This window comes from Psammomys obesus, unplaced genomic scaffold (genome assembly GCF_907164565.1).
Source record: "Psammomys obesus unplaced genomic scaffold, mPsaObe1.curated_primary_1811, whole genome shotgun sequence".
Taxonomy (NCBI): domain Eukaryota; kingdom Metazoa; phylum Chordata; class Mammalia; order Rodentia; family Muridae; genus Psammomys; species Psammomys obesus.
The window spans coordinates 33,742,070-33,762,793 of record NW_026596046.1 but is presented as its reverse complement, the minus strand read 5'-3'; the positions used below and the strand labels follow the sequence as shown (position 1 = coordinate 33,762,793).

Genomic DNA, 20,724 nt, shown 5'->3' with positions numbered 1-20,724 from the left:
CTTCCTTCCTTCCTTCCTTCCTTCCTTCCTTCCTTCCTTCCTTCCTTGTTTCCTCCCTCCCTCCCCTCCCTTGTTCCCTCCCTTTCTCCCTCCCTCCTTCCTTCCTTCCCTCTATTCAAGTAGGTCCTTTGAGTCCTTTGAAACAAGTCTGGTTTCCCTACCTTCTTTTCCATCTCCACTTCTGTAATCCTGGCTCAGTTTACCGCCTCCAGAGGGCTGGACTCCTGCAGTGGTTCCCTGGTGACCTGTGGGCTCTGCTGCCTGTGTACCCTCTGTCTTGCCATGGCATACTTGGGTTCTTTTATTCCGTTGTTGAAAAGTTGTATAGAGTAAATTTTGTCTGCTCAGTGTGTGTGTGTGTGTGTGTCCTATTCTCTGATCTGAGTGCTATCTCTCACCAGCCTGGAATCCCTGCACTGTGCTCCGCCCTAGCTTCCACCCAGCTAGCGTGTGTGTGTGTGTGTGTGTGTGTGTCTGTGTGTCTGTGTGTGTGTCTGTGTGTGCCATATGTACATGTTTGTGTTTGTGTACAAACATGGCTACTTGTTTTCCTAGCCATGTCTCTGGCCCCTGTGGATTCTTGTAATAGCCAACTAACTGGTCAGGCTGCCTCCTCCAGCTCCTCACCCCAGGCATTGCCCGGGAACCTGTATTATATACAGCTGATAGTCACACCTCAGTGTTGGAAACCCTTCCTGAGATTTTGTTGCCCATAATTTGTCCTCACGTTTAGCCTGGTAACAGGGCTCCCAGCCTCCTTACTCAGCCATGTCTCCCACTACTTTCGTCTTTAGAGTATCAAATAGTTTCCGTGTGACTGAGCAGAACAAATCAGGCTGCTATTTGGTTTTCTCTGAATGCAGGTTATGTTTCCTGCTATTGCTTTGGCTAAAGGTGTTCAATCTGGGAGGGGCTTTCCTCCTCTGCTTTTCAGCTTTTCAGGACCATTTAACCCACCCCAAATACAGCCACCCTAGCAGCCTTTGAGGTTCTGTGCTTGCTAGATGGAATCCTCGCTACATCAGAATGTCTGTGTAGCTTCTTTTTAAGCTGATCTTATAACCCCTGGATTTACTTATTTAGTTTACTTGGGCCCTTAATTGGCATGTGTGCTTTCTGAGGACAGTGAGGAACAAGCCTAACATTCGCTGTGTATTAGGTGTTTAGTAAACCTCGACTATGTAAACTGATTTTACGTCGTTAAAGCTTTATAAGTATAAGCTTTATCTTTCTTCCTTCCATCCTTTTCTTGTATTTTTTTGTTTGTTTAGAGACAGATCTTATTATGTAGCTCTGGCTGTCCTGCACTTACTTTGTAGACCAGGGTGGCCTTGAACTCACAGAGACCCACCTGCCTCCCTCCCTCACACTGGGATGAAAGGCGCGCACCACCATGCCCAGCAGTTGAGTCATTTCTATGTTGCTTTTGTGGCTGTACAATTATGAGAGCTGCCGAATCATCTCATGTTTGTCGAGGTGGCCTTGCCAGGGGCGCTAACACAGCATACATTTTGTATGGCCTGCAAACTGAGAGTGATCTGTTCTTGCATTTTCAAGAATTTGAAAGAGCAAACAAACAGAACATGTTCCAGATATGACAGCTATCTGCAAAGCTGAAAATGCTATCTGAGTTTCAGTTGTGGCACGCAGCCTCCTCCCTGCCTCAGTACTGGGACCAGGCTCAGGGCCCCATCTGGCACTTAGCTATATTTCCAGCCTCAAAAGCACCCTCTGACCCTATATGGAAGAAGTGTGTTGACCACTAATCTAGAAATATACCTGATCTGCCCAGAGCTGCTGCTCTCTGGAGATGTGAAACTACTTCCCTAACCATTTTCCAGGCCCTCCCCAGGCAGCCGGAGATTCCCTCTGTGGAAGGAAATCCTTAGGCCTGGCTTCAGAAGAGTTTTGAGTGGCATGCAAATCTTTCCTGGGCTTTTTGGCACTTGGCAGTATCTCCCACAGATAACCAGATACAAATGAGCCGATTCTTTCCATTATAAGCCCACACTAGGCCTGGAGGATCCCAGGCTGGTCCAGTTAGATGTCATTAAGAATGAGGCTCTTAGCATATTTGAAGAATGTTAATTGCTAAGTGTAGGCTGAAGCCAAAGGGCTTCATAATGTCCTTAAGCTGCTGTAAATGTACATAGACTGAGAATTTTAGAATCAGAAAAGGTCTGGGAGATCATCAAGTAGAGCATGGGCCTTAAGAGCAGGGGCTTTGAGCCAGACTGTGTGGCTCTTCCCCTTAATCCTCCTGTGTCTCAGTTTCCTCACCTCTGAAGTGGGGCTAAGAATAGCACCTAGCCATTGGCTTGCTGGTATCAGCTCCAGTGCGAACATCTCCCACAGCAGCTGTGAGCCAGCAACACTGACTACGAAACGCGCAAACGCGCATGCCAGTGTTCACAGCATTCATGTTTCATTAATGTTTTCAGTAGTTGTCTCATGAAGACTAGAGAAGCTAAATTATCTTTCTTCCCTACCTGACAGGCAGAGTGGGCTAAAGCCTGGCTGCAGCTTTTCAGTTCGGTGTTCTCTCCTTGTTACCACGTGCTGCTTGTGTATGTGTGTAACGGGAGTGGATTTAAATTGTGTGTGTGTGTTCGTGTTCATTTAGGAGTGGGTTATATGTACACATGTTTACACGCACGTGGAGGCCAGAGGTAGATGCCAGTGTCTTCCTCAGTCAGTTGGCATCTTATTCTTTTGCCGCTAAACTTTGGTGCTCACAGATTCAGGTTAGGCTGCCGGGCTGCAGAACCTCTGGAGCCTCTGTTGCCGCCTCACTTGTTACCAGCCCTGTGCCGCAGCACCAGCTTTTACATCAGTATAGGCAAGCGTGTCACCGACTCAGCCATCTTCCCGAACCCTTGTTTTTATTTTTCACACAGGATTTCACCCAAGCTGGCCTTAAGCTTGACGTCTGTCTCAGCTTCCTGAGTGGAGGGATCGTGGGCGCTGTGTCAGCGTAACTGGCTTAGATGATTAAAACATGTATTAGCCTTATGTTGCTTTATGCATATGGGTATTTCACAAGCATGCATTTATGTATAATGCATATGTGCCTGCTTGATCCCCTGGAACTTGGATTATAGATGTCTTTAAGCCAACCATGTGGATACTAGGAACCAAATCCAGGGCTTCTACGAGAGCAACAAGTGCTCTTAGCTGCTGAGCTACCTCTTCCAGTTCCTGGATGATTTTTAATATCTAGAAAAAAACGTTTGGCAGCTTTTTGGATAAAATAAGAAAACTAAGTTATTTTATAGTTTATTAATACCATATCCTGTTTCTCCTTATCTGCCTTCATGAGATGTACATTATTTCATAGCCATGGCTTTTAAAATTGAAGTGCTGATCATGTAATCACTGCTTTTATCAGTTGACAAACATTTTATCATCTGAAAGAAAACTTAGAGTGCTGGAGAAATGGCTCAGTGCTTAAGAGTGTTTCCCCACTCTTACAGAGGAAGTGAGTTCAATTCCCAGCACCCATATCAGATAGCTTAGAGCTGTTTGTAACTCCAGCTGCAGGGGACCTGATGACCTCTTCTGGCTTCTGCGAGTACCTGCACTCACACGCACATAAACACACAGACCAGACACCTCAGTACAAATTAATCCTAAAGAAAACTTGGTACTCCACTGTGCCTTTCTCCTCCCCTCTGGCAGCTCTCAATCTGCTTTCAGTCTTTAAAAGATTCACATACTCTGTGTGTTCCATGCCAGTGGGATCACACAGTGTCTGATCCTTCAGGTCTAGCATCGTTTCATTTAGCATGTTTTTATATTTGTGTACAACATTCATCTACACATTATATATAACAACGCTTCATTTTTCTGAGGCTCTACCATACTTTATTTATCCATTTGACTTGGATGACATTTGGGCTGTTCTATTTTTTGGCTGTCAATGCTATCACAGCAATTAAGAGCAAATTCACGCTTGAGTGCCTGTGTTCAGTTCTTTTCAGTAAGAACCTGGGAGTAAAACTGTTGCTATCCTCTAACTTCAGGTTTTAACTGTTGAGGAACAGTTAAACTGTGGAACTTTTGCTCCTGTGTGGCAACAACACCGATCTAGAGGGTTCTAATTTGTCTGCACCTCGCCAGCATAGGCTGCTAATTATTACTCTGTTGTGATATAGCCGTCCTAGTGTGGATGAAGTAGCATGCCTCTGAAGTCTCTGTTGTTTCCTAGGACCAGTGCTGCTGAGCAAATGTCCACTTATGTGCCTGTTGGCCCCGGCATGCTTTCTTCGGAGAAATCCGACCTCCAGTTCCTTCCCACTTTAACATCCAGCTAGTTGTCTTTTGTTGTTAAATTGCAACAGATTTTTGATAGTAAACTTTTTATTAGATAGATAGGAAATCTTTTCTACTATTCTCTGGGTGGTTTTCCCCTATATTATAATGTCCTACATAAAAATTTAAATTTTAGTAAGTTACAATTAAATTGTTGTTGTTGTTGTTGATAATGATTTTGGTATCATAGCTGAGAATCTAATAGCTTTAAATTTACTAGCTTGATTATTAGGGTTTTAGTTAATTTCAAGGTGATTTTATTCTTGGTTGATAGGAGTACCTGCATTTGGCTCTCCTGTTGTTTCAACACTCATCTGAAGAGCTTATTTCTCCCTTGAAGAGCCCTGCACCTTGCTGTTGATATGCTATGGTAGTTGGTTGTAGATACATTGGTTTAATCTCTACATTCCAGTTCTGTCTTTTTCCTTTCTTCAGTCTTCCTTTTGCTCGTATCATCCTTTTTTTTGATTGCTGTTGCTTTTCAGTAAGTTTTGAAATTAGAAAATGTAAGTCTTCTGTGTTCTCTTTTCAATATTTCTTTTTATTATTTGTCAACCTGCTTTGGTTCCATTGAATTGAAAATTGGTTTTCCCATTTTTGTAGAAAAGGCAGATGGGATTTTGATAGAGAGGTGTTGAGTTTGTGAATAGCCTTGGGTAGTGTTGCTATCTTGACACTATCCAGAACATGAGATGTTTTTCTATTTTATTTTGGTCCAGCTTGGGTATATTTTGTATTTCCTGTCTAATTGTTCTGGCTAGAACTTAGGTTGGATCGTGTGGTAGATTTTTTTTTAATCCTCTTTCAAAGCTAAGTGTATGAATAGTCCACATTTTGTTTGTTGTTTCCTCTGTCTGTGGACTGCTGGGTTATTTCCATCCATTGGCAGTTGTGAATGAGGCTACTATGCCCACAGATACACAAATCTTCTCTAAGAACAGTTGCCAAGAGTGTATGGAATAATCCTTTTAATATGCTGCTAGATTAGTTTTGCTAATATTTTGTGGAAGATTTCAGTGTGTGTATGGATAATAGCATATAGTTTTTATGCTTCCTTTGGCTTTGATATAAGAGTGGAAGTGATCTCTCACAGTGGCTGAAGAAGTCCTTCCAACCCCCTTCTTTTTCCTCTTAAGACCTTGAGCTGGATTGGTATTATTATTTATTTCTTTTTAAATAATTCTAGGGTTGACTAGTCAAGTCTTCTGCCCCTCCCCACTTTTAAACGTATTTTTATTTATTTCTCCTGGTAGTCTTATGATTATTGACTTAACTTCTTTACATATAAAATGTCTGTTTAGATGTGCTGTTTCTTCTTGAGTCATTTTTGGTAGCTTATGCATTCCTAGAAATTTTTACGTTTTCCAGAAACTTCCACATGAAATTTCACAGTGGCTGTACTGACTGACATTCCTCTTTTTATCTCACACCCTTGCCAGTGTTTATTGTTAATTTAAAGTGTCTGTGTTTTGATTAGAGTAGATACTTAGTGTTGTTGCGTGCCTCTCGTTGCATGAGTATTTAACGTTTCCTAGAACACTGGTATGTACTGCTGTCATTCCCATGTTACAGGCAAAGGCAGCAATTGACCGAGAAGGTTTAGGTGACAGTCACATAGCTGGTGTATTAAGGGTTGGAAATAGAATCTTGATAGTCTGAGTCCAGAGTCCTGTTCAGGGTCACAGGTAGCTCAAGCTGACCTTAGACTCGCTTTGTAGCTAAGGACAACCTTGCACTTCTGGTCTTCCTGCCTCCACCTCCCGAGTGATAGGCTTATCCTGTACACCACCACATCTTGTTTCATGAGTGCTGCTAATGGAACCCAGGGCTTTGCACATGCTATGCAGGCACTCCACCAAAAACCACAGCCCGGTGCCCAGTCTTCTTACTAACCACAGTTTATACCGCTTTTCTTAGGTAACAGAGACACCTGCCTTGTTCCTGTGTCATTGGGTTATATTCTTGGAGGTAGTGTGGGTGGGAATACTTGTTTCTTATATTCCCAAGTAGGACTTGGGTGTCCAGAGAAGGCCTGGTGTCAGGGCTCAGCCTCGTGGACAGAATAGCACCCCTTTCTGCAGTCACATGATGTACTGAAGAATCCTGAACGGTCCCTGGGAAGTTAACCACAGTGCTCACCCAGAACTATTTTTTTCTGTGGGAACAGTGAGAAAGAATTGATTTTAAATCCACTTGTCTGAAAGATTTGACGGGGGCTCCACGGAGATTATACTTAATTTTAAGTCTCTAACATTTTAAGTTGACGCACATCTTTCATAAGTCATATCCTTAGAAAGGCAAACATGGCTGATCTATGTACAGATTTTGTTTCTTTTTGTTTATTTTCTTCCCCATTGTCTTTCAGGGTCATTCAAATGCACAGAAGAACATCCTGCAGGTGGACCAGAACTGTGTTCGCAATTCTTATGATGTCTTCTCTTTGCTGCGGTAAGAAACTCCTTTGAGCCTCGTGGATTTGGACACATCTCTTTGGTTGGGCATTTGTGATGCTGCGGTGTGAGGGAATGGACTCAGGCTGAGCATTTTTTAGTGAAAGCTCCATAAATTCTGTAGTTTCGGTGATTTCAGTTTATTTCCTTGACAAAGTCTTTGAAAAGCCATTTCCTCTCCTTGGGCATGGGAAAGAGCAGCTGGAAACTGCAGCCCTTAAAACAGAACACGAGGCGCTTGCTTGTCTGTCCCATAAGCTGCAGAGTGTGGCTGTATCAGGCCCTTATCAACAGTACCTTCCCCAGGAGAGCCCACCAACAGCCCTAGGCGTGGCTTAGGCCTTGGGTCTGCTCATCTCCTGTGTGACAGGCCAAAGGAGCTTTGCAGATATCTAAGGCTCAGAGGCTTAATTGCCTCAGCTCTCTGAATGTGTACATATGTCTATGAAATGCTTGGGATTCGTTTTGAAAGATTTAAAAATTTAGCTTTAGTTTTGCATGTGGTGGATCATCGGAGGCATTCCCCAGGGCCGTTTCCCAGTGCAGTCAGCAGCGACGCGCAGCCTTTGTTCCCTCAGCTCAGACCACAAGTTGAAATTTGATTTGGGTAATGTTTTTTTTAATGTTTACCTAACACATCATAAATTTTAGAGCATTACATATCCTCTGTAGGTCTTCTAGTGAAAGAGTCCAGAAGGATTCATGAGGAATGGGTATTTTATAAACATCACTCTTATAAACATCCTTGCCTCTCATAGTTGATGACATGGTTTGGTTGCGTGACTTGTGAGCATTACTCCTAGGGGACAGTGATTCTAAAGCAGCCGCATGTGCTTGATGTCTTTGGACTTGTGTCTGAGAGGTGTTTTCAGTGTGACTGCTTAGGATGTGTAGGCAAACAGCTAGAATGTGCTGACTGAATGTGCATTCTTTTTCGTCTGTGGAATTGGGGCCACAGCAAGTGTTAAACAGAGTGTCCAGAAAGAGCTGGAATGTGAACAAACGGCCAAATTCCCTGACCTTTATTTCCTTAGTGAAATGATAGTAAGAGAACATTTTAGAACAATTGCAAAGTATGACGTTAGAGAAACCAATAGAACTAAAAGAAAAATCCCAAATTAGAGAAAAGGGAGACGTTTGGGATAGACAACAGAGAAAAGAGAGTACTGTAAAGGGGGCTGAATGCTCTAAGCATTTCAGAACAGGAGGTGAAGAGATATGATACCATAGGCAATGTGAGTAGGGCTTCAGGTACAGCTCGGTGGGAAAGCAGTCCCCAGCCTTATGGGAGGAGTTCACTCGCCAGTACCCTAACTGTCTTGTTTGTTCCAGCTCATTTACCTCTGGTTCTTGTGATGGAAGAAGTTGTATAGTTTACAAGTGCTTCTTATCACTGTTGTGGAAATTCGTTTCTCCATAGCAACATAGACTCAGTTGTGTGGGGTGTGGTGGTGTATGTGCATTGAATGTGAGACTGTGTGTGTGTACGCACTCACTCACTCTCTCCCTTAAACACACACACACACACACACACACCACGAAGAACAACTATGCAGAGGAAGACATAGGATATTTCACGTCGCTTTGCGCCTCCCTGGCTTGGGGCAGGGTCTCTTACTAAATGGTAGCCTCCTATCTCTCAAGCCTTGTTGGTCAGTGAGCTCCTGGGATGTTTCTTTTTCATCTTCAATGCTGTAGTTAGAGTTCTTTTAGTGAAGAAGCCCTCTCTCCAGGCCCAAGACCCAGCTTTTTTGAGCTAGATTTAAATGCCTGTTTCAGGAATCACTCTGCACCCAGAAACTCTAAGCTATATTTGTCAAAGTTAGTGAACTTTGTACTACTTCCCTCAGACAGCAGCGGGTAGCCATTGTCTGCTTTATTGAAAGCATTGCTCTCCCTGGAGTTTTTTTGCTGTGGTAGATGTGGAATGCTTGCTGGGAAACTTGTGTTTCTCTCAGACTGTGTTTCTTTGTTCTTTTCTCTACTCAGTTAACACTGTCCCCGAATGGGAATAAAAACAAAAACAAAAACAAAAAAAAAACCAACAAAAAACACAACTCTTTTCTTTTCCTAGTTCTCCTTGGTTCATAACATTTTACTACTTGTTCTATAGCTTGAAAATGTCGCCACAGCAAGGCATGTGGTCCCAAGCCTCTAATCCTGGGACTCAAGAGGTATAGCAGGTGAATCAGGAGTGGATGGTTATCTTGAGATACATGTCACAGTCAAGGCCGGCTGCCAGCCTGGGCTACGTGAGACCTTGTCTCCAACAGTATCACCTGCATTGTCTCTTCTTTAGGAGTGTATTCTGATTAGTAACTTGCACAGGCCCTGAAGCATGGCATTGCTTACCTGCCCCGATGCTGAGCCAAGATGCTTTCAAGGTGGCAGGCCAGCCTGAACTACACAGTGAGGCCTTGTCTCAAAATTAAAAGTAAAAATTAGAAGAAAAAGAAAGGTCTTTCACTGTATTGCTGTTATCCTAGGACGTACTTTGGAACATAGACCCCAGGCCATGTGCCGAAACCACATGCTTCCGGCTTCCGACGGGAGTTTCATGTTGTTTTGTAGGAAAGTAGTTAGCTCGGCTTTACTCAGGTGCTTTGGCTTGCACTAAAGACCCCAGGCTAGTTTTAACAGCTCCAAGGTAGTTGAGTCTTCCAGAGTTGCCTTCAGTGTGGTGTGGGCAGATGAGCTTTTTGTTAAGCCTAGAAAATTCTCAGATTGAAGGTCTGCTTCCCAGTAACCGGACAATTAAGAGCCATTTTGCTCTTCTGTTTCATACTTTGGGATGTTCACCACAAGGTGTCAATGTTGTTCTTTAATTGGCATTTGAAATGTGATTCACTCTCCAGTTTGGGGTGAACACAGTTGTGGGAGGGCCTCAGTGGAGCTTAAGCCGACTCTACGAAATGCTTTTAAGTAAGCAGTTGTCTAGATCTGTCCAGCCTTTCTGGTTTTAGAGACATAGGCTAATTAGAAAACTCTGGGGTGGGGGTGCTCTGGATCTGTTGTTGTGTTGCCTTTAAAAGTTTTTCTTGTCGGCGGTAGTGAGCTATTGAATGATTATAAGAGAGGAGGGTGAGGTGTGAGGTTTAGAATTCTAACCCTGGTGACATTGTGGAGTCAGGGGTCACCTGTAATCCTACTGCTCTCTGAGGGTGAAAGATAGTTTGGGGTATCATGCCCCACCCCCCCTTCATACTTTCTAAAGAGAGAGCTGTATTGTAGTGTGGCCTACTCACTCTGAAGGCTCTACCCAAAGTCCTGCCCCAGTCTACCAGCCTGCTGCCCTTCAGTATGAGGGCCTTAGGCAGAGGGCCCCGCCAGGGACTGTCTCAATGCCTATTACCTGCTGAGAGGTAGCCGTGTCTGCTCGGCAGCTTCTCTTAGACTGCACCAGAGTCCTTAGCTTGTGCCGCTGGCTTTTCTGCTTAGCATCTTTTCCCCTTCACCTCCAAGCCATTCTGATGTCCACTCTGCTTTCCAACACAGCCATGCTTGTACTATCCAGTCCTTGACACATCGGAAGCTTCTCCAAGGAGAGATCCCTCACCTGGCCTTGCCGTTCTGTCTGCCTGAGCTTCCTGAGCCAGAGACTCTGCGCTGTTCTTTTCCTGTGAGCTGTTCCCTTAGCTTTGGGCAGCCTGTCCAAATGCCAGGAGTCCCAGTCTAGATCCCGAGTTCCCACCCTTCCCTTGGATTCACAATCTGCATTTACTGGGGTCTGTTGGGCGTCTATGGTTGCTTGTCCTTGAGGAGACGCAACCCCAGCATGGCCAGATTCACCCTCAGCTTTACTCTCTACCCCTCCCCTGTCTCTTCTCTGGTACTAGCACTACTCCAGTCACCCAAGTTCTAGAAGTCATAGTCAATTGTGTTTCTCCCACGCTTCTTCCCTCACTGCTGTTAGCGGGCTTTGGGTCGTCTTAAACCCTGCTGGTGGCTCCCATACTACCCTTCTCTGTTCTTTTGTCTGTTCCTTCATCTGAATAGTCTCTGTACTCGGTTTTTCTCACATGCCATCATAGCTCTGGTTCCCTGAACATTTCACAATAGTATGATGTGGGTGGCTGGGGAGTAGCTCAGGGTTAAAAACGCTTACTGCTCCTGCAGGGGACCTGGGTTTGTTTCCAGCACCCACACGGTGGCTCACGGTCAGCCATCTGTACCTCTAGGGAACCCAAGGCCTCCATTATCCTTCGTGGGCTCCAGCACACATGTGCACACAACAAATAAATGCTTTTTAAAAAGCCGATTCAGGTGTGCAGGGACTAAAGGTGTCCACTGCTTCGCCCGGCCCAGTGTTGATGATGATGCTACAACTCTTCCATACAACGTCCCCTTTTTGTAAAACCTGTTTTTTGTTTTTTATTCAGTAGGTGGGGAGGTTGAAACACAAGGCAGTTAGTAGCTTGGCCACAGTCACACGGCTGGCTAGTGTGTGGGAGCTTGTCTTCAGCTTCAGGGGTTCTGGCCCAGGCGCCATCTTTGCATTCAGTATGTGTTGTGTCTTTGCAGTGTCCTGTGCTGCTGTAGCCCCAGTCCCCCCTTGCCACATTGCCGCCTCTCAAAAGGTGCATTAGTTTTGTCCCTTTGCACTGAGAAATTGTTGCACCATCACATGCAAGATGAGGTTCACCCTGACTGTGGTGTTCAAAGGCCATCGAGAACACACCCACCTCTTTAGCATTGTGCCCTCTTCCCAGCTCACCCACTCTGTGGTTCATAGCTGTCATTTGTGGAGCACTTGAGTTAAAGTGAGCCCTTCCCTCCTTTCCCCTCAGCACCCCAGCACTGGGCGCTCTCTGTTTGATGGATCTTTCTATTAGCCCTGACATACAGGTATCATCTGTGTGAAGAAGGTTATCAGTGCTGTTTCTCAGTAGAAAAATGAACAGGTTTCATTAGACATTTTTTTTCATACTTGGTCTTGGTTCATTTCCCCTTCCATCTCCTAGGGAGCACTCCCCTTCCATTCCCCTCCCCCTCCTTCCCAGCCCAGGAAGCCCCCTTTGCACTTTAAGTCACTTGTTCCCTCAGCCTTCCCACACCACTCCCTTAGCCCTCCCCCTCCTGGGCCTTTTCTAGTTTCGTACCCTATGTGAACCCCTACGTGAACCCCGTATGTAAACGCTGTTTCCACTGATGGTATCTCACTCTTCTCAGGCTACAGCAGGCCAAGGCTCTGTCATTTCAGTTACTGTTTGCAGATGGCAAAGTGAGAGCTGTGAAAAATGTGCTAGGCGGTTATCTCCAAAGTGTTGAAAGTGCAGTCCGGAGTGGAGGCCATTCCTGCCCCTTCCACCTGCCGACCCTCCCTGCAGCAGCCAATGAGCTTCCCCCCTTTTATGACTTTAGACCTTACTCCTCTCTGTCGTTTTTTCTGAAAGGGCTTTATTTGGCACTCAGAGGCAAATTCCCATCCCTTCCTTGATAGAGACTACTTTCCCTTATAAATTTTCTGTTTTAAAAGGGACCAGCTGTCCAATAACAAGTAAGTTATTCTATAGCTCTAGACAGCATGGGCTGAGAGCGAACAGGTCTAACCTTTAAGTTGTGGCTATGGCTCTCAGCTCTTAGGTGTGGGGAGAGCTGTGTTTCCTTTTTCTCTTCAGGTTGTCTCCAAGGGGTCAAAGACAGCTACCACAGTTGAGAGCTCCACGTGTTCAGAAAGTGCTGCAAAGTTGATGTAGTAAAGTCATGCTTCTCTGCCCAAGACAGAGGCCAGGCTCTTCCCCGGGCTGTGTGCTCAGCTCAGGTCAGCAGGTGGAGGACAGAGGGTTGGATTAAGCTACCACACAGCACAGAGCGAACACTGGTAATTTGCTCTCTGTGATTCTTAACTAGTCTTGCTTCACAATATTGTGGTAAAGGAGTGTGAAAGTGTGTGTGTGTGTGTGTGCACCACTTCAGCCCTTGGAGAGGCAGACAAAAAAGCACGGAGGGCCTCCTCCTTCCCTGAGTGCACGCATGTGCATGCCGCACCCCTGACTGAAGTCATCACCGTGATGTGTCTGCATTTCCACACAGTGGAAAAGCCTGTCCAGGTCCCCAGAAGATGCTAAAGCAGGTTCCCTGGCATTGGCCAGGTTCCAGGATGTGCATCTGCCCATCAGGGCCCGTGTTGTGGGGCTGTCAGCGGAACAGGGTTCTGGTTAGTCAGCCTGGGTGGAAGAGCAGAGACATATGATAAGTTTCAGAAAGGCTCTCAACCAGGGAGTTTTCATAGTTCGTGCAAAATTCTGCATAATGGCATGTTTCTCTTAATTTTTGTTTTTCTCCTTTCCTCTGTATATAACGTAGATATATGTGCTTCTAGTCACATTCATAAAGGCACACACAGATTGTAAAAATTGGATTTTAATAAATGTTAGTGTAATTTTAGGTGGTCTCCTTTTTGCTTTTTGGCTTTTCTTCTTTTGACCCCCCCCCTTCCCATTCCTTGCCAAAAACCCACCCAAACACAGAACACATGTCCAAGTGATCCCTAGCCGCACACTCGCTTTGCCAGCAGTCTCTAGGCTCATCTGTAGCTATCTGTGGGCTTTTCCCACGGTCTCTGTGTATGTCACAGATATTATGTGTGGATATGGTTTTAATTACTGATTTATAAAATTGGAATGGAAAACATACACAGTAATGATTCTACATCTCAGTTTTCTTACTCGACATGGCATATACAAACTCCTCCACTTCATTCTTTTAATAATAGTCCATGGTGAGGCTGGAGCACTTTATTCCACCATTATCCTTATTTATTTTTACATGTACTTATATTCAAAAATTTACTCTTGCAGCCCAAGAATCAAGGAAGGAAACTTTTGGAAACTTTTTAAAAGTTACTTTAAAATACCATTACAGCCCACTGTGCTGACACAAACCTGTAATCCCAGCACTTGGGAGGCAGAGGCAGGCAGATCTCTGTGAGTTGAAGGCCAGCCTGGTCTACAAAGCTAGTCCAGGACAGCCAAGGCTACACAGAGAAACCCTGTCTTGAAAAACAAAAACAAAAGTAAGAAAGAAAAAAAACCAAACAAATACCATTACAACTTTTCAAGTATTAGTCACATAAGACAAAGTTAATAATGTAAATATAATTTTGTGGACATAAATACTGTTTTAATCAACTCTTCACCTTTTGAGTTTCTCTTTTTATTTTGTTTTGTTGTTTACCTTTTTAAAAATTAGCTTTGTTCTTTGATAGTTTCATACCTATTTTGTATGATGCTTTCTGGTTACTCTAACCCGTTCTCTAAACTTTTCCCATCCCATTACCTCTCCTGCCTCCCTCATAGTCCTGTTCTCAGATTTGTGACTTTGGGTTTGTTTTATTTAGTATTTAGTATAACGGGGCCATGTGTGTGACCTTCAGACAGCAATGATCCTCTTGAATCTGCAGAGGTCACCAGCCAGTAAACAACTGAAGCAACCATAGCCTTTGATATACATTTATTGTTTACCCGTACTCTTGTTCCTTTGTTTTGTTTTGTTTTGTTTTTCAATGCAGGGTTTCTCTGTGTAGCCCTGGCTGTCCTTGAACTCACTCTGTAGACCAGGCTGCCCTCCGAGTGCTGGGATCAAAGGTGTGAGCCACCACGCCCAGCTCTGAGTCTTGTTTTTTAATGTTTGCTTTGCTGGTGCACACAATGCTGCAGTGTGTGTGCATGTGTGTGTGCATGCATGCATGTGTGTGTATGTGTGTGTGTGTGTGTGTGTGTGTGTGTGTGTGTGTGTGTGACATAGCACACATACTCTTGACTTTAGATGTTTTGTTTCTGTGTTACAATCCTGGAAGTGAGCTTTCTGGGTCTTAAAACTGAGCGTAGACAGTTTTAGTTCCAAGGTGATTTTCCCAAGACACAAACAATATGTGCTATTACTTTAAGTTTATTCTAAGAAGGAAATCAACTTTATTGTAATTGCAATGTAAATTTGAATTTTTATATTAACTTAGGGAGAACTATCATTCTTATGTTATCATTCTCATCAAAGATATGTGTTATATGTTGGCCCGTTTTGCTCATATTCCATTTCTTCAGTAATATTTTGTAGTTTTCTTCATGTGATTATTTGCTTTTATATTAAATTTGCTCTCAAGTGTTTTAGGCTTTTTGTATTTTATTTTATGTATTTGAATGAAAATATTCCTATTTTACATTAGCCATAACTTTCATTTCTTCTCTGTGTGCATATTGCTACCATAAGAAAAGCTATAATCTTAAAATCTTATACTCAGTTACTATATCCAATTATTCTTATTCATTCCCTCCCCACCTCTTCCCGGCACACATTGCCAGAAATGGCTTCTTGTTTTCTGAGGAAAGCTCTGTCTTGGTTTTTTTGGTTTAAACGTTGTCATTAATGAAAGGGTAGACCTGGAGAGCATGGTGGTGCCTACTCTGATGCCAGCACTTGGAAAGCTGAGTCAGGAGGATCTCTAGTTTGCTGCATGTTCCACAGAGAGTGGAAACATATAGGGTTAATCGTGTGTCATTCCAAAGCCCTGTGAAGGAGTCTTGGCTTAGCATAACAGTTAATTTTCAGATGTTATTAGAAAGGTGAATAAAGACTAAGAACAGTGTGACAAGATGAACATCATCACAGAGCAGCTAAGAGTGTGGATTGCCTTCTGCCCAAGACACGCTCTCTCTCTCTGCCTGTGCGCTCATCCTGGCTCGGGTTCACAGGATTACTTTACTAAGGACGACTTTGTTTAGGATGTCACTACGAATTAAAGCTTCACCATCACGCCCCACATGGCTGCCTTGTAACTTCATTCTCGCTGAGCCAGGCATGTTCTAAGGCATGTTCCAAGGGTTAGTGATTTCATCCTCATGTCTGTGCCAATGAAAATAACCAGTTACCACTAAACACCCACCCCACCCATCCCTAGATTTTTTTACATCCAGTTTTATTAAGAGAATGTAGCAGAGACTTTGGAAGACTTAATATCGCATATGGATCAGGCTAGCACATGTCTTTGTTCTACAGGTGTATGCTCCACCTTCGAAGAGAATCGGAGTTTACTCTGCTTTCTCACAGCAGTGTATTTATAGTAACCTTGTTCCTGCTATTGGCTCTTTATGACTGGAAACCCTCCTTAACATGAGAAGGCAGGTTCTACTCTGGGGACTTAGATTCTAGCAAACAGATTAACAGGTCTAGCATGCAAACAGTCTTTCATTCATTTAAGGTTAGTAATAACTTCTGAATATTTTCTGTTCTAGACATATCAAAATTCTTTTCTTGCAAAGGCCCTGCATACGGGCCAGGGAAGGAAAGTAGTGTCTAAACATGTGGAATATGAACAGCATTGAGTGCTGAAGGCCTTGCATGCCTTTATCTTCTTAATGTATATGATTGCCCTACATGTACCATGTGCCCTGGTGCCCAGAGAAGCCAGAAGAGGGCATCAGATGTCCTGGAGCTGGAGTTACAGATGGTTGTGAGCTCCCATGTGGGTGCTGGGAACTAAACCTAGCTCTTCTTTAAGAGCGGCCAGTGCTCTTAACTGCCAAGCAATCTTTTTAGCTTCTGAATGCATATTTTTATAACACCACAATAGACATGCTGCTGTTATTTGTCTGTGTTATGATTAGGCAAACTGAAGCTCAGAAAAGTTGAGCATGTCAGTCCCAGGTTATTCAGTTAGGAAGTCACAGAGAGGGCTAGATAACAAAGGCTTTGCCGCTAGAGTCTCTGTGTAGTGTGGACCATTCTCTTGACACATCACTCTTTTGAAAACACCCAGTGGCACTGCTCTCAGTAAAATGTCTTCTGTACACCTGCACATAAAATGGACCAGATGTCTTGGTTTCGTGGAGACTTTCAAAGCGGGCTTTGCTGGTGCCCTCTATGGCATACCTGGATCTTCTTATTCGTTTTTTATTGTGTGTTTTCACTGTTAATATGTTAGTGTGGAGTGATCTGATACTGTGATTCCCCCTAGCTGCCTACCCTAGCTGCCTACCCTAGCCGTTCTTAGGCTCCTCTCCCTTGCATTCACCATAGAGGTTTTTTTTTTTTTTTTTTTTTTTTTTTTACAGTAGCACTGTTTTTAGTTTTTAGTTTTTTTTGAGATTTTTTTTTTTTTATTCCAGTGACAAGTCAGAGTTGAAGCTCAGAGTGGAGCTGGCTTTAAGCAGCTCAAGGGGAAGATCTGGAGACTGGAGTGCATAAAGACTTTGCTGTAAGCCAAGCAGTTGACTCAGCAGCATTAAGAAGGAGCTAAGATTGTGTTATGGTGCATTAATGAAAATATATTGTCCAGAGAGGTGGGGTAATGGGCTGTTTGGACTTGGAGCTCATTAGATCATATTTGGAATATTGTGCGTGAATGAGTGCTAGTTTGCTTTCAAAAAAAAAAGCCAGAAGAGGTGGCCAGCATCATGGCCATTTTAAAGCAGTCATACAAGGACTAGATGGAAAACAGGACATTTAGTCTGGAGAAGGAACAACTCTGAGGATATACTTGCTGTCTTTAAACACTTATTTGGTTAATTTGGTAAATAACAATAAAACACACATCTGTTGAGCAAGTTTTCTTTGCCAGGGAAGTCATTATATGCTTTGTGTTATTTATTCTGCAGAAGGGACTTATCCATTTTTTTCTTTATTTTTCCTTATTTATTTATTTAATCTTTAGATCTCAGAAAACTGAGGTACAGCATTGAGAAGTGACTCAGCAAAAGCGGCACCAGCCCAGAGCCAAAAGCTCATGATTTCATTTTCTTTTTTATTTCCTACACTGCTTAAATTTGTAGGTTTTTGAGCCCCTTCGGAAGGGGTACAACTTGGAGTTTTGCTGTCCCAGAGGATGAGCGTTCTGATGTTTGAGGTGTCCCAGATCCTGCCTCTGGAAGATGAAATAACAAGTCCTGTCTTCACAGAGGTTGCGTTTCAATGGGAAATTGTGAACTAAACAGATAACCTTTAAGTTATGAACTAAGCAGACAACCTTTGGGTAGTTTTTACTTTTTCCCTGGTGGTCAGTGATGGAAAGCAAAACTGGGTCAGGGGTGGGGAGTGCTGAGGATGGTTGGATGAGATATTTTAGTTCAGGGAAGACTGCACCGAGAAAAAAAAAATTTTTTTTTTTGAACAAAAAAGATAAGGCAGTAAGCCTAGTGGGCATCTGGAGGAAAAGAACATTCCTGAAAGGAGAGATCACAGGTGTCCAGGCCCCGGGATGGGAGGGAGTTTGGTTTATTTCAAGAACAGCTCTAGCCAGGGGGTCGGTCTTGTTTAAACGTAGTGAACGCAGTTGGAAAGGCCAGATCTTCCTAGGGCCGTAGGCCTCACCCCCATGCAGAATATGAAGCTTCTTCAAGGGTTTTGGGCAAAAAGATAATGTGATCTGAGTTTCTTGAAGGAAATTATTTCTGACCTGGGCGATTAGCTCAGTGTAGAGCAGGTAGTAGCATGTTCAGGGCCCTGGGTATGATCTCAGTACTGCAAAACAGAACATGTAGACAAGATAAGAAAATAAGGAAAAGCAAATGCCTGTGGCATGGTGAGTCCATGGGTGGAGGCACCTATGCAGGCGGTGCAAGCGGCTTCAGAGGAAGATGGTGTCAGTGAGGAAAAAGAACTAGAAGAAAGGTCTGAAGAAGTAATTTATGGCAATAGACCTTGGAAACTGGGCTGAGTGAGAGAGAAATGAGAACAGTAGAGGGAGTGGTGGCTAGAGGGGACCTTTTGGGCCAGACGGAAGTTGTGGTGATGATGTTGGAATACTACAGTGTCTAGAAAGGTGAAGGTAGATAATCAGAGATTTTAAGGTTCATGGTATTCAGAATAAGCCATCGAAGTTATGATTAAAGTATGTGAATAAATGGATGAGCTGCCTGAGGTCAAGCATCAGGGAGTGGGAGTACTGTGTGGGTCTTCCACCTGATGGAGATGGCATCAAAAGTAGTGACAGGTGCAGCAGAGGCGAGAATCTGGTGCTAAAATTTCCCATTCCTAAGCTAGAAACCTTACTGGAGGACTATGGTAATAGCAGCAAGCAAGGAATCTGAACAATCAAATATTACGCACAGTAAAGAGAGCTTTTAGGGAGTGGAGGAGGCCAATAGTTTGGAAATAGTCGAGGAAGCCATCTCCAGCCCTCCAAGTTCATTGTTCTATAGGCTGTCCAACAGGAAGTGACCCTGTCCTCATTGAGGCTTAGTGTAACTGGAATGACAGGCACTTTCTGTGAACTCCTGAGTCCACGGAAGGTGTGTGCTGGCTCAGTGCAGTTAGTTTGTACACCAGGAGATCCGCTGCTTTGGAGGGAAGGATGGGTGCTTGCCCTCCACAGGCTGCTGCTGGCAGCACAGTAGGTGATGTGGGGAGAAAGCCAGTACATGGTGACACTTTCGGCCATTGCTGAAGAGGGCAGGGAGGAAGGAATCCACTCCATTTAACCCTGACGTAAGAATGTGATTGTGCTGGTTGTACATTATGAATGTGCTAAACACCACCGGATTGGACCTTTTTGAATGGCTCACTGGATATTATATTTCTCCCCAGTGTGGAAACATCTGTGATTATCAAGGTGGCTACTGCTTCTTCAGTGTGCTGATAATTCATCATTTCCAGTGTCACATGAGGCACTTTGGGTGCAAAGAAATAGAAAAGCAATCCTGGCTTTCAAGAAGCTTAGAGTGTTTGCGGTGGGTATGCTTGATACCATCTGCAGAGCTTACTGTGGTATGTGACGGGGCATCTTCCCACTAAAAACAAAACGAAAGGAGCAAACAAATGAAAACAAAACCAAAAACCACAAACGAGTTGTTGTTAGCTTGCTGAGCTTAGGGGAGGGAAAGAGCACTCTAGCGCTGGGCTGTCTTTTCTCAGCATGGCATTCTATCTTCCAGGTGGGCCGCTCTGCAGCTTTAGCCTCAGACATGGGCCCCTTTGTTAACTTCTCAAGATCTTCAAGCTTGAACCGTCCCATCAGTTCAGAAATACTGGGACAGTACACTGTTAGGTTGTTTAAAAAGTTTTAAAAGTGTCCTCTTAACCGAGTCTCTAGTCAAAGGACTTGGTGGCAAAATGAGGACCGTTGGTCCTGTAGAGGGCTGTGGGGTTTCTTCCCGGAGGCCTCACTCAAGCTTAGCAGGATTTCCTTGAAGACATGCTCCTTTGTTTAAAGTGGAAGGGTTGTTTGTTGGTCTCGTTTTGCTGGCTGGTTTCCAGTAGGATTTAGGTACTGGCTCTTCACAGTGCTGGCATAAGCAGCCTAAGTCTGATGTTATGACAAATTACCTGTTCTTTATTTTGTGTTTTTTTTTTTTTTTAAAGTCTGTTCTTGTTTTACAAAATTAGTTTGAAACTTCATCAGAATGTTGCTGTTGGTGCCAGATGCATTTTCTGACATTAAAAAAAAATTAAAACAGCTTTATGTAGAAAATTGCTAAGATAGTACACATTTTCCTATATTCCACGCTTGATTAGTTTCACCTGTTTTTAATATCGTGTATTAGTATGATACACTTATTACGATTAGTGGAGCAGAATTGACATGTTACTAACTAAAGCCCACGCTTTCTGCAGATGTCATCACTGTGTCCGTCACAGCGCGTCCAGTCACCATGTCTCCCTAAGCTCCTCTTGACTGTCAGGTTCTCCGATTTTTCTTATTGATGACCCTGACAGATTTGAAATATTTTGTAGAATGTCTCGTTGGAGATGTCTGATGGTTCTGTCATTATTAGGTTAGGTTTATAGGTTTGCCAGAACTTTGCCATGTTCAATTGTGCTTGTAATTACCAGATAGCGTATGATATTATTAGCCAAGAGCCTTGCTATATGGTGCCCTTATGACTCACGGAGCGCGCATTGTGTGACAAACACAGTAGTTAAGAATTCAAGGGTTCTAGGAATCTAGAAAAAAACTGGTGAGTTACCTGAAAATCAGTGCCACTGGAGACATAGTTTTATTAGGCTGCTGCTGCGTGTCTCTGTCAGCCCT

At 43.7% G+C, this 20,724-nt stretch overlaps 1 protein-coding gene across 3 annotated transcripts in view; it reads left to right on the top strand.

The window, feature by feature from the left end:
- Uvrag (UV radiation resistance associated) overlaps positions 1–20,724 on the top strand; it is a 263,208-nt gene that overhangs the window by 68,248 nt on the left and 174,236 nt on the right. For all 3 annotated transcript variants that reach the window (XM_055623512.1, XM_055623513.1, XM_055623514.1), the window contains one exon: positions 6,677–6,759. In XM_055623512.1, the coding sequence (XP_055479487.1) occupies positions 6,677–6,759 (83 nt within the window). The remainder of the gene's footprint in view (positions 1–6,676; positions 6,760–20,724) is intronic.